The sequence below is a fragment of the Mixophyes fleayi genome, chromosome 1, assembly GCF_038048845.1.
Source record: "Mixophyes fleayi isolate aMixFle1 chromosome 1, aMixFle1.hap1, whole genome shotgun sequence".
Taxonomy (NCBI): Eukaryota; Metazoa; Chordata; class Amphibia; order Anura; family Limnodynastidae; genus Mixophyes; species Mixophyes fleayi.
Genome location: NC_134402.1, coordinates 320,542,772 through 320,556,336, shown reverse-complemented (window position 1 = coordinate 320,556,336; position 13,565 = coordinate 320,542,772). Strand labels below are relative to the sequence as shown.

Below are 13,565 nucleotides of genomic sequence, written 5' to 3'. Positions count from 1 at the left end.
GATGTTTGGATATGAGGAATTGTGTCCAGGGCTATGTCGTAGACCTTGTCCAATTTTCTATACACAGGTTGTTCACCACGGCCCTTCCCCTTTGTCCCCTCAGGCGCAGTGCACTTCAGGAATCCATCCAGAAGCTGCTGGCAGCCAAGATGATCATCCAGGTTCCCGAACGGGAAAGAGGTCAGGGGTTTTACTCCAACTTCTTTCTCGTGCCAAAACCTGATGGCACTTTTCCGTCCCATTTTAAACCTACAATCTCTAAACAAACAAGTAAAGCTTCAGAAATTTCGAATGGATTCACTTCGATCTGTTATAGCCGGAATGGAACAGGGAGAATTCCTAGTTTCCAAAGACATCAGGGATGCCTACCTGCATGTTCCGATATGGAGGGGACACCAGTGTCTTCTCTGCTTTGCGGTGGGCAGCTCCCATTTTCAATTCAGGGCCCTACCTTTCGGTCTAGCCGAGGCCCTGAGTGTTCACCCAAGGTCATGGCGATAATGGCGGGCCTTCTACGTCAGAGAAGAGAAGAGTCGCGATAATTCCTTATCTAGAAGACCTCCTTCTGAAAGCTCTGTCTGCATCGCTCATAACATATAGATCACTATTCAGTTTCTGAAAGCACACGGCTGGGTTCTGAATGTAGCCAAGTCCTCTCTCATTCCAGCGCAACAGATGCGGTTCTTAGGTCTCATATTCAACACACTCTCCCAGAGAGTATATCTACCGGAGGACAAGGTCCTCTCACTTCGCAACATGACCAGATCCCTCCTAGCAAGGAAGAAAGTTTTTTTCTCCTCGGTTGCATAAGCCTCCTGGGAACGATGGTTTCAGTGTACGAAGCAGTGCCGTTCACGCAATTTTATTCACGACCGCTTCAGAAAGAGATTCTTCAAAAGTGGTCAGGTTCCCAGGCTGTTTTAGAGAGACTGATCACCCGCCTGTCCAGACCCACACGTCTTTCCCTGGCGTGGTGGGTATCCAGACAGAATCTGGAAAAAGGACATTCTCTTTGAGGCTGGTCATGGACCTTTGTCACAACAGACGCAAGTCTGTCTGGTTGGGGCGGGGTAACAGGCCTCTGTGATTACAGGGTCTCTGGTCCCTGCAAGATCCACACTCCCTATCAACATCCTGGAACTCAGAGCTGTGTACAGGACGTTGATGCGGGCTCAGAGTTTTCTATCAGGAAAGCCTCTACAGATTCAATCAGACAATGCCACAGCTGTGGCTTACATAAATCAACAGGGCGCAAATCTCAGCGTAGCAGCCATGCGAGAGGGAGAACGAAACATTTTATGGGCGGAACATCATGTCCCCAAGATATCGGCCATTTACATTCCAGGAGTAGAAAATTGGGAAGCCGACTTCCTCAGCAGAGAGACATTTCACCCAGACGAAAGGTTTCTAAACAGGCAGGTCTTTGCTCTCCTAGTGGAACGCTGGGACACACCAGAGATCGACCTCATGGTGTCCAGGCTAAACAACAATGGTTCTATACTGCTCGAAGGCTCAAGACCCTCAGGCGAGATTCACAGATGCCATGACCGTTCCATTGCGCTTCCAGCTAGTATTCCCTCCAATTCCCATGCTAGCGTGGGTGCTAAAAAAGCTAAAAAGAGAGCGGGTTCCCGCAATCCTGGTAGCCCCCCATTGTCCTCGCAGGGCACAGTTTTCGGACATTCTGGGGCTGGCAGTAGCACCCCCCTTCCATCTACCAATGCGCCCAGATCTGCTAGTTCAAGGACCGCTTCTTTGCCATTCTTTAGATAGTCTGGCTTTGACGGCATGGCTCTTGAGACCCTAATTCTTAAGGCAAGAAGTTTCTTGCGGGAGGTTATTGGAACACTCATCAAGTCGAGAAAAACATCTTCCTCAGCCATATATCATAGAGTTTGGAAGGTATACATTAGTTTGTGTGAGTCCAACAAATTCCACACATCTAGGTTTAGCCTCCCTCGACTGTTAACCTTCTTGCAGGCCGGCCTACATAAGGGACTACATCTAGGGTCCCTTAAGGTCCAGGTTTCTGCACTCTCCATTTATTTTCAGCGAAAACTAGCGGCATGTAGGGACGTTCAGGCGTTCCTTTAGGGGGTTCTCCATGTGCAGCCTCCCTTCGGTCATCCTGTGGAACCTCAATTTGGTGCTCAGTGCACTTACCTGGCCTCCTTTTGAACCTTTTGGATTCTGTGGATTTACGACATCTTACTTGGAAAACGTTATTCCTGTTAGCTATCGCTACAGCCCATAGGGTTTCGGAATTGGGAGCGCTCTACTGTGATCCTCCACTCCTGATCTTCCATGAAGACAGAGCGGTACTTCATAACAAGCCTTCTTTCGTTCCAAAGGTAGTATCCAGTTTCCACTTAAATCCGTATATTGTGGTACCTGTTTTTTGTCCTCCCCAGTCTTCTCCAAATGACTTTTTACATTTGCTGAATGTGGTCCGTGCCCTGCAATGTTATGTTCATCGCACGTCCTCTATCCGACAAAACTAGGGATCTTTTTATTCTTCATGAGGCACATAAGCGGGGTTGGCCAGCTTCCAAACAGTCGCTTGCCCGCTGGATTACTTCCACCATTCGGTGGGCTTATGTACGGGCCTCGCAACCTGTCCCGGTGAATTTAAAAGCTCATTCTACCAGGGCTGTCGGCGCTTCTTGGGCAATGCGTTGCGGTGCGTCGGTGGAGCAGTTGTGCAAAGCAGCGACATAGTCGTCCGTTCACACCTTTGCAAGTTTTTATAGATTACAGGGCTTCACATCGGCCGATGCAAGCTTTGGCTGCAGGATATTATGCGCAGCCGTTCCAGAACAATCTCCCCCTTAGAGGAATCTTTGGTATATCCCCAATGTCTCGCAGTGTCCCCCAATAGTAGGAAAGAGAAAAGTAGATTTTTACTCACCGTAAAATCGATTTCTCTGACTCCATTATGGGGCACAGCGCACCCTCCCTTGCTCTGTAAATAGTTCTGTTGTATGGCATTTAATAGTTATATTTTTGGCCCTATGGGTCTCACCCTTTCCTCATATGCTTGGTTAGTCAAAACTGAGGTATCTACAGGAGAGGAGGGGCATAGTAGGGGAGTAGTGTGAAGATCAAACAAATTGAGAAGTCCCTAAACTCCTAGACTCACTACTATACCCCAATGTCTCGCAGTATCCCCCAATGGAGTCGGAGAAATCAATTTTACGGTGAGTAAAAATCTACTTATCATCTCCTTTGCATATATTAATTATATTTACCCTCTGATTTATTGTGGCTCTCTGTATGATCTGCTCCAGGGGTAGAAGAAGTGCACCTGTACATTCAATTAGAAGTTACAGAAACATATGACAGAATGCTTCAAAGGCCTCTTGCTTTATCACCCTATTTTGTCAGTCTGTCCCAGTTAACTAGGAAAGTTAGCTTAATTGCTAAATTTATTTGTTGATCCCAATAAACCATTTCTTAGGCAGTCTTATAATTAGGTAGTTATGTCAATATGCTTCATACACTTGAATATCAAAGTTATTGGTTATTGTAGGCATACCTCTCAACATTACAACTGTTGGAATCGAGAAGGGGTGTAATGGTGTCATAAGGGCATGGCCACACCCTCTGAGGTGTGCCTAGTGTCTCTGGAACACTAGGCCACCCCATTAGTACAAGTTAACCTCCCTTTAAAAATTCTGCATTTGCCCCTGATCATGCACCAGTGGCACCCGCTTTCTGTTCTTGTGAGTGGCACATACTTGCTATTAGTCGGGACAATGGTTATCCCCCAGAATTGGGACTGTCCCGGCTAAATCGGGACAGTTGGATCATGTTTGAAATTACAGAACTTATCTGTACCTATACCATACCTTCCACCAATCCCGTTCCCATGACGGGAATTTTCATAATGCATGTACACCTGAGACATAAGATGTCTAACCTCTTGTAATCATCATTGTCTTCTCATAATAAGCCCAAGTATACTGGTGTCACCTGTATTATGCACATGCATTGAGCTACACCCTATAAGATGAGTTCTTATACCCCAATAATGGTATATATTTTAGTCAGTGCATTGAAAACATTTATTGCTTTATTTTAGCTCGAACATCCAGATTTGATAGTATTTGAATTGTCTTGCAATTTATATTATATTTCAAAGTGAAATATGAACTGGAAAGTATATTCTGGTCCAGAATCACTGGAATAACCTATGCCTCTATTCAGAATGAAATCTGAGCATAATTTAGGTAAAGATGGCATAGGCTGATGTTAAAGTCTTCCCAGTGGTAAATGTACATCATTAAATGATTCTGGTGACATCCATGTGTTTTGTGGTGTTTCTTTATTTTTATGTAAGGCTTTCACGCACGTGTACCTGTTCTGTTCTCTCAGGGTAGAGTACATGGAAAAGAGCCGCCACCTGCAAGAACAGCTGAATGAGCTCAAAACAGAAATCGAATCCCTCAAGTTAAAGGAACGTGAGAGTGCAATGGACATAATGCACGAAAATGCTGGCAGCAAGCAAAATACAATCAAAAAGGTGAGATCGAAAGTGGACCAGAATGCATTAAATAGACATTGAGCTTGTGGGGTGTGATCGTGGGCAGCTGGGGGGTTTTCTAGGGTGCACCAATTTAGTGGTAGTCTCTGGCCTGGCTATGGCAAGGAGGGTTGAGCCTGTGGGCAGGTGCAGATATATTCAGAAATACAAATGCATGTCTGTAACATTGAATAAGTAGCCAATATGTAACGTTTTTGAATGAAAAGTTCTCTTTCCTACCATTGGGGGACACTGCAACAATGGGGCATAGCAGGTAGAATTGGAGCAATGGCACTTTAAATCTTAAACTGAAGGACAGCCCTTCCCCTACTATGCCCCTCCCATGAAAGCAATATTCACTTTTAGTAAAGTGTCTTTTGAGAGTAGGGTATTTTTCTTTAGGGCTATGACGCCTTCCCAAAGAGTGAGTAGTCTGTGGGCTTCCTTCACTCAGGGTCTCTGTACTGGTGAGAGTAGCCTGCAGGCTTCCCTGACACCAAGTAGTCAGACAGCCATTTCTCCTGTGCTCTTTCTCCATCTGGGAGGACATAAGTCAGTGGATTGAGGTATGGTTCTTCCTATGCTAGTGTAGGATGCCCGTATGGCTTGCTTACATCCCTGTACCAATGATTAAATCTCGTGTCAAGAGAAGAGCTCGGCCACAAGAGGGACTGCGCAAACAGATTTCCGACGGAGAGTACAGATGCATTGTGGTGCCCAGTGACTCAGGGGTGTGTAGCCTGTCTGCTTCTCTTGCACCATGTCATTTAACAGCCAATCCCCCTCCCTATGGCTGCTCCAGGAGGCTGTAGATAGACCAGAGAGTGGTCACAAGGATGGTGCTGAAGCATGAATGCAAGCCTAATCGTATTATGTATTGTGTGTGTATATCTCTCTTTGTGTGTGCTTATATCTATATATCTATCTTTCTATTCGTATATCCACTGGAGGGCCCAGGACAGGCTCCCCGGGTCAAAGTTCTGCCCAGCGTACACAAACGGGAGGTCCAACTAGGACCCTAGCCCCCCTAAAACCTGGCCAGCATACAACTGAACCAATCGCGTTGGTTTCATCCCAATCTGTGCAGGGTTGTCCGAATGCATAACAGGACGGAAAAACAAACAGTCCAATTAATTTTTAGTATAAGATGTCATCCAAATTAATGCAGTGGATGACTCAAACAGGCTCCCAGGGTCAAAGTTCTGGCCAGCCTACATCAACAGGAGGTCCGACCGGAATCCTAGCCTACCTGGCCAGGATCAAACTAGACCACCTCGCGTTGGATTCATCTCAATTGGTGCAGGGGCCAGTATAGCTCCTTTATTATACACATTTATTGCATATATAAGGAAGTGAAGGTCTAAGTTGGCTGTTCTTTCTCTGTGTTTTAAATGTCACCATTATGTCTGAGAAAGAAACTTCCAAGACTTAAGAGTCCGCTAGAAAGACTGTGCTACACTTTACTTGTGCCACATGTAATACTAAATTATCTTGTGGTGACACAGGCATACACTGCTGCTGCAGATCTCCCTAATCAGAGAGCACAGCTTGTGCAGCTATAGCAACAGAGTAGTGAGGAAAGTTCTATGCATGGTATAGACAACTTCCAAGAATAAAGGGTCCACTGGAAAGTCTGTGCAAGATTGTAGTTTGAATGGTGCAGTTCTCTGTTGGGGATTGCGTCTCTGCATACAATGCTTACTGCATTGTCAGTAACTCATAGTTGACGTTATATATTGTTTTCTATTCACAGATGCTGATATAGCTCCTTAATATTTACAATTGTTATAAATGTAAGGAAGCAGAGGTATGATGTATGCTATTCCTTCTCTATGCTTTAAATTTATCTACATTATTTTGTGGACAGACAGGCAAGCGCCACTGCAGCAGATCTCCTTTATTGGAGAGTACAGCTTCTGCGGTGATACCACTACCTCATCTTGTATCATTTACTCACAAGATGGGCTGTAACGCTATACTTGTTCGCTGCCTCATACTGTCCATCCTTGCTTATAGCTTGAGTAGTGTGTGTGTGTGTGTGTGTGTGTGTGTGTGTGTGTGTGTGTGTTTCACCACTAAGTGTAGGATACCTGCAGCATGAATGAAAAAGGACGTCCAAGACTAAAGGGTCTGCTGGAAAGTCTGTGCAGTGCTGTACTGGTGCCATATGTAATTCTCAATTATCTTTTGGACAGTCTGACCCAGATTCTCTTTGTACGGGGTGTGAGACGGTGTGTTGCATCTACTACCATGAATGAATTGGTTGGGCTAAGTCACTGACGACATCCATAGCTGAACTCACCCGGGTAATATCTCAGACCAGAGAAGTAGGTGTAACTTTTTCCTTCTCAAACAATAAAACACCTGCGTGCTTCACAGCTATTGCTGACAACTCTGCCTGGGAAGCCCCACTAGTGGAGTCGCTAAGGGTCTGCCTAGGGCTGGTTCCTCATTGGAACATCTACTTGGCTCCTATCAGAGGTAAACAGGCTAGTATTCTGAACCAACACAGGCCTTTGTTTCTGACTCCCTCTTCCGAGGAGAATGGGGAGTTAGTTCACAAGTCTGGACAATTATAGTTTAGTGGATGCCTCTAGTATACACAGTCCTGGAGGTTTGCCAGACTTTAGACTTGACTGCACCTGAGGTTACAGACTCTTCTAATTTCCTCTTTTTACAAGACAGAAGAAACAGATGTACTATTTTACACAGTCTTCTCAATCTGACACACCTTTCCAATTCCCATAATTAACATCGTCCGAGTCTGTTAATCCTGGGGTCGAGCCTCACATTGCCCTCCTCTCTAGAACCACTGCTATTCCTCGTTACAGGTCTGTATCTGTATAGAGTATAATTTTCTCCCTTTGATCTGCACATACAACAACAGACATTTTTGCTCAGACCAATCAAGTCATTGAACGGTTTCTTCATAGCTCTTCAGATAGGGGGGCACTATTATTGTCTGATCTCCACAAGTTTAGGTCTAGAGCTGATGTTGCCACTTTCGAAATGTTTTTAGGATGCTAAACCTCAGGCATCTTTGGATGTGGTTTCTGTCACCCATGGCTCTCCGCATTTATAACAGCGGGCAGGCGTTCTTTGGGGTTTCGTTTCTGGGCAGCAGTAGGAACTGAAAAAGATCTTTATTGTAGCTACTGGGGACGAGAGCTCTTTTCTGCCCGTCAGCAATGCTACACAGTGACAGTCGAGGTTTCGGTCATTCCGTTCCTCTGGATAGACGAGAGAAGCTTCGACAAGATGGAGTTGTTGCGATCAGTGCTCGCGGGCCTGGCAAGAAGGGAGAGTTCCCTGCATGCCTGGACAGAGGCCATGTCTACCTTCGTGTTCCCATAGTGCAGGGGCTTCAATGTCTACTCCGATTTGCAGTTTCAGGTTTTATCATTTTGGACCTAGCTTCCAGCTCATGGGCTTTCAACAGTATTATTGCCATCATGGCAAGTCTCTTGTTTTCTCAGGATGGAACTATCCTACTCTTTTTGACGACTAGTCTTTTCAGCCTTCGTCGACATCTGCCTTTGGACAGCGAATTTGGCTGAATATCCTGATTCTGGTAAGATGATTCTGGTGAGACATGGCTGGATTCTCAATCTTCCCCAGTGTTCCTTGATCCCAGCCCTGTGGCTGAATGGGTTCCCACACAGTGGGCCCGAGTCATTAAGGAAAGGTGTAAATTTACACCTTGGCAAAAGCATGTTGCATTGAAGGGGGAGATAAACTTAAAATAGGTGGACAGATTTATAGTAGCTTGTTACATTGTCCACGGCCTCACATTAGTCTCTCCTGTGCAGGTTGAGATGTGCCAATCTAATCTACAGACGGCGTGTGTAATGTCCTGGGCGGTTCGCCTGGTTCAGGTGATATCGGCCAACTTCATCCCAGGGCTGGAGTACTGGGAGACGGAGTGGAGGTAGATTTGGCATAATTGGAATCCTTCAGGGAGTGTAATCCCTTCACGTAGGAATGGTTGCTCAGCTTGTTCTACGCTGGAATCTGCCAGAGCTGCATCTTTTGGCTTTGCATCTGCACTTTTTGTTGTCTCCGTGCTGTGCAGGGGTTTCTTACTTCCAGTTTGTGTAGACAGTGATTTAGGTGTGGTTAACCACTCCTCTCCTGCATTCTACCGTGTATGGAATGCGTCTATTCATGTGGAGGTCACCGTTTTCACACCCGGGCGAGTTCACCTTTATATGGTTTTTCGTTCTGGCAGAGCAGTGCTTCGCACCCGTAGAGCGTCTCTCAGCTTCCCCTTGGATGGGGAGTTTGTTCTTCCGGCATTTTGTCTTTGGTCACCGTTTTATGCTGTTCTTTACACCTTGTAATTGAAGTCCGGGCTCTCCGCTGCTCTGTGGACAACACAACTTCAGTTGTCAGACCACATACCCTTTTTATAGGTATTGTGTGTATAAGCGTGGGTGGCCGGCATATCAGCCCTCTGTTGTTGTTTGATAGCTTTCAATATTTGTTTGGTTTGAGGGGCTAGACCTGTACTGGTTGGAATGACTTGTCGTTTACCCAGGGTCGTTGGTGCTTCCTGGTAGGCTCATCTGGTTGCTTCAGCTGAACAGTTGTACCGCTACACTCTCGTCTCTCCATGTCCTTTCCAGGTTTTGTCGCTTGCAAGGTGTTGTAACCCAGGATGCAGAGTTTGGATGTTTGGTTTTAAGCATGGTTGTTTCAGAGGAATCTCTCCCTTAGAAGCAGCTTTGGAATGTCCCCATTGTCAGTGTCCCCCAATTGCAGGAAAGGGAAAAGAGGATTTTTTTTACTCACTGTAAAATCCATTTCCCTGAGTCCATTGGGGGACATTGTGTGCACCATCCCCTTGCTCTGGCACTTGGTTCTTTATGTTCTAGGTATTCTTCTGTTATGCCTGGTTAGGCAATTGTAAAATTGAAGACTGCTCCTATGTGAGGGGCATAGTAGTGGAGCTATCTTTCAACAGTTTAACATTTAAAATGCCCTAGCTCCAATTCAACCTACTATAACCCATTGTCTTCGTGTCCCCCAATTGACTAAGAGAAATGGATTTAATGGTGAGTAAAAAATCCAAATTTTGTTCTGACCCACTCTCATATCATCTTCACATGCTCTGGCATTTTTCTTTTTTCCTGTCAGGGGAGGAGAGCTGTCTGCATCTGAGCGTGATCCATAGTGTGTGCCAGGTATTGTGTATGTGTATGTGTGTGTGTGCGTGCTCACTGTTCATAACTTTAATGTAACTAACCTGTGTGTGTATGTGAGGGCTACCTCCCCCCACCCCCGCATGATGAGTGTGCTAATATAAATGACATTTCAGTACAACTGTTGGGATTCTATTGGTTTATGTGCAATATGGTGGTCCTGCTTTTCAGCATCAATTCTTTCAAACCACTCTAAGACACATTAATAAAGGGGGGGGGGGGGAGAGGCAAACCACTCCAGGGAAAATAAATGTTACATATTTCAACATGAATAACATGCTTATAACATAGGTCTATAGTTGACATATATATCCTGTCAAAAATTTTTTAACTTATTACTGTGCTACTTCTATAAAAATGTTCTCTTTCTATAAATGTCACAGAGATAAGCAATTGTAAGAGGGGATTAGCAGATCATGGCGGATCCAGCTATATGTTGACTGCATTTCACTGGCTTGATCAGCCTAAGGGTCCTCATAGAAGGACACAGTGATCATTATTCCCTAGGTCACCACCCCATCAAGGGCAACTGACCATGAGAGTATAAGAACAGGATCCACACTTATACACCGTAGGTTCCCTGCTGTTTGTTATTAGTAGTTTAATGGACAGAACCTAAGAAATGTTGTTTCAGTCACGAGGTGAGAGAGGGACTTTTTCAGTGTGCGTCGGTATGTGGCCAATCTCGCCTATTTTTGTTTGTGCAGTGGCTGAATTTGATAAATGTCCCCATTGTGCAGTGTTGATACATTTTCTAACAACTACAATTGTATAAATCGTCCCTTTTTTCTATTTAAACTTTTTAAAGCCTTTCCCATACAGGGTCTCTAGAGCAGAGTTTTCATCTCATCATTCCCTCTAAGCCCATCTTCTGCACATTGCTTGCTCTCTGTCTCTGAGCCAGACTCCCGCAGTGTCAGCAATGCTCGCTCTATCTACCCTTTCCTCTGCAAAGTCTGAAGTTCAGCAAATGTACTTAGAGAGCAATGAGAACTAGAATTGGTGTGACCAGCTGCAATTTACTGTCAAGAGTTTTTAATGCACAGTTAATATTCTTGGCTCTCATGACAGCTGAGGTACAGTTGAAAAGTTACTGTATGAAAACGTATGGTGCCGTTGGTCCTCAGTGGAAAAGCCATCTGACTGTGCTTCTCTGCACCTGTTTGCATCCCCTGCCATGTCAGTGCTGCTCCATTCATCCAGAGTTCTCCCAAAGCCCATTTCACTGTCGGTACTGCCGCATACATCTTGGCTTTACTTGAAGATAATCTTCTGCATTTTAGCTCTGCTCTTGTCATGTGATGTTTTCTCTATACCATCCCCTTGCTGTGTTATTTTCTGCGCTTCTCTGCCCTTTTCCTAAAACTTTTATCTATAATGTCAGCACCTACCCTATTCTCTGCTTTCTGCATCTGCCATTTTCACAAATCCTGTCCCTGCGGTGCCAGTTCTGCTCCTTGCATGTACAATTTTCTTAACGTGTTCTGCAGTGTCTGCACTGCAGAAGCAGCAGCTGCTCTTTTCTTGAAGCCCAACCCCTGCAGTGTCATCACAGATACCCGCAGTATCCATAATATAATAAAATATCATTGAGGTGTAAATATCCTTATTAATGTTGGTTTTTGAATCTCTTGTCATAGTAATGCATGCTGATATACTTGTTTCTAGAGATGCTGCTATATTCGTACATAGATGCTGCTGCATTTATAACTGTTACCAAGATAACTATTCTGTGTATTTCTGTCCTACCATGTTTCCGACTTTCTAACCATGCTTATCCTGTTCCCATGGGTGCTTGTTGTATGCTACTCTCCCGACTGTTTAGTGCTTGCTGTGGTGCACGCAGAGTGTGTTCTCAATCTCTTTACTCACATTTACTATTGTTTTAATGTCATTCTCTGTTACATGTAAGTTTCCACACCCCATCACTTCTCTCCTTCCTTCTAATCCACCGTGCAGCTTTTCTCCCTCTCCGGGCTGTCGCATGCTTTCTGGAAAATAATTCTCTTTATTTCTTTTTTGTATTTATTTTTTATAGCTGTCTTCGTTTTGTGCATTATTTATTAGACAAAATAGTGACCCTATAGACATGTATACAGCAAATGTAGTGTTCAGTGGATTATACATTGCACTGGAGCTGCATTATAAATCGGTGAGCTGCCCTCCCCTTCTTCACAGGGCTTTCCTCTCTGCCACAGCTCTGTCTCATCACGCCGCCCTCCTTTTCTCACACACGAGGTGTTCCATATTCCAGGGGAAGCCAGCCGCCCCATATCACTCCTAATTGGATGCGAGAGCAAAAGCTGGCCGACAGAGAGAATGGGGGCAGCTGGAGGCGCCCCTAGGGAATCCCCCTCCCTTCTCCTGCATTCCCTGCTCACATTGCGATGTGCACCAGAGTGGAAACTCTAAGATTCTAGTATGTGCTCCAGCTGCCTGTAATAACCACTCAGAATCCTTAACACATTTCTGTTACATGCGCCTCAGCCGCTGAGCTGAGAACTGTCTGAAATATGCATCATGTCTGTGTTTTGGGCACTTAAATATTTATTTTCGCCTCTTTTTATAATACATCTGCAGTACAGCCAATGTGTGATAGAATTGGTTAAACACTCGCCTTGTTTTAGTTACATAGATTGAGGGAATCCCTTTGATGTGATGCAAATGTTACATCCTGTTATGCTCAATAAACTAAATGAGGAGAGCATGTTTTAGTGTCTGAGAAGTCCTAGTGTAATAAGCCACGTGCTGGAGATTTGGATGTATGAAGTGTGATCAGTTCCCACAATAGCGATATTATGCAACATTACATGCTGATTATACTGGATTACAGCTAGTTGTGTGTATGTAGTGACCCTCTTATGGCCCTTTATACATTCCAATGCTAAATGAGTGAGAAGATTTTATCTACTATACGGAAGGCAAAGCCTGCAAAAGGTTTTGATTGAAAGATCTAGTTTAAGTTCAGTTTAGCTGCCTCCTAGCAGTAAGACTATGGGCCTAATTTAGGTTTAGGAGGAAACCCAGCTGAAGCCCTTGTGTAAAATTGCACCTTGTAACTGCATTTACTCCTAACACTAACCAGGCCCTATATGGAGAATATGTACTTTTATATATTATGATTACATTTTCTTACATGGTCTGGATAAACGGTTACAATTTGTGTGGTTTAGGATTTATGTTTATACACCTTAATGAAAAACTGCTGTATTGGGAACAATTCTGATGCATTAATTCAAAAGAAATGGTATATCATCATCACCATTTATTTATATAGCGCCACTGATTCCGCAGCACTGTAGAGAGAACTCGCTCACATCAGTCCCTGCCCCATTGGAGCTTACAGTCTAAATTCCCCAACATACACACACACACAGAGACAGACAGACTCTCTTATATAAAGCATGTACAATTTTACTACAGGTTTTCCTTTTGCAATTGATGTGTCTTCCATAGAAATATGTTGCAAAGCTGTGAATGTAAAGGGTTTCTCCACCTAAATGTAAGATTCTGCTACTGTAGTGTGTGGAAGTACTTGTGTAAGAATAGTACTTACCCACTGCTTGGTTCCCCTGGCCACCTGTACTTATTAAAAAAAAAAACCACTGGGCTGCCTTACAGTAGGTTAAAGAGATATCATTGCTGCTGGTGATATTCCCTTGATTTGCAAAATACTGTTGGAAAACTTAGATATTTTATCAAATGCCAGCCAAACAATCGCTGCCATGCAATCTATTATATAGCGTCCTAGTGACAATGTTGTATACAGGCAGCTGAGATCACTGCACTGTGCCAAAATTTTGGTGTTAGGCAGTTGTACCCATTTTTGCTGATTAAGGCAG

General features: G+C 44.4%; 1 protein-coding gene across 4 annotated transcripts in view; it reads left to right on the top strand.

Annotated features, from left to right (window-relative positions):
* NF2 (NF2, moesin-ezrin-radixin like (MERLIN) tumor suppressor) overlaps positions 1–13,565 on the top strand; it is a 62,021-nt gene that overhangs the window by 43,706 nt on the left and 4,750 nt on the right. For 2 of the 4 annotated variants that reach the window (XM_075213370.1, XM_075213388.1), the window contains exon 15: positions 4,375–4,522. In XM_075213370.1, the coding sequence (XP_075069471.1) occupies positions 4,375–4,522 (148 nt within the window). Of the gene's footprint in view, positions 1–4,374; positions 4,523–9,658; positions 9,706–13,565 lie in introns of those variants that run through there. The other 2 variants (XM_075213379.1, XM_075213396.1) reach the window with 2 other exon arrangements.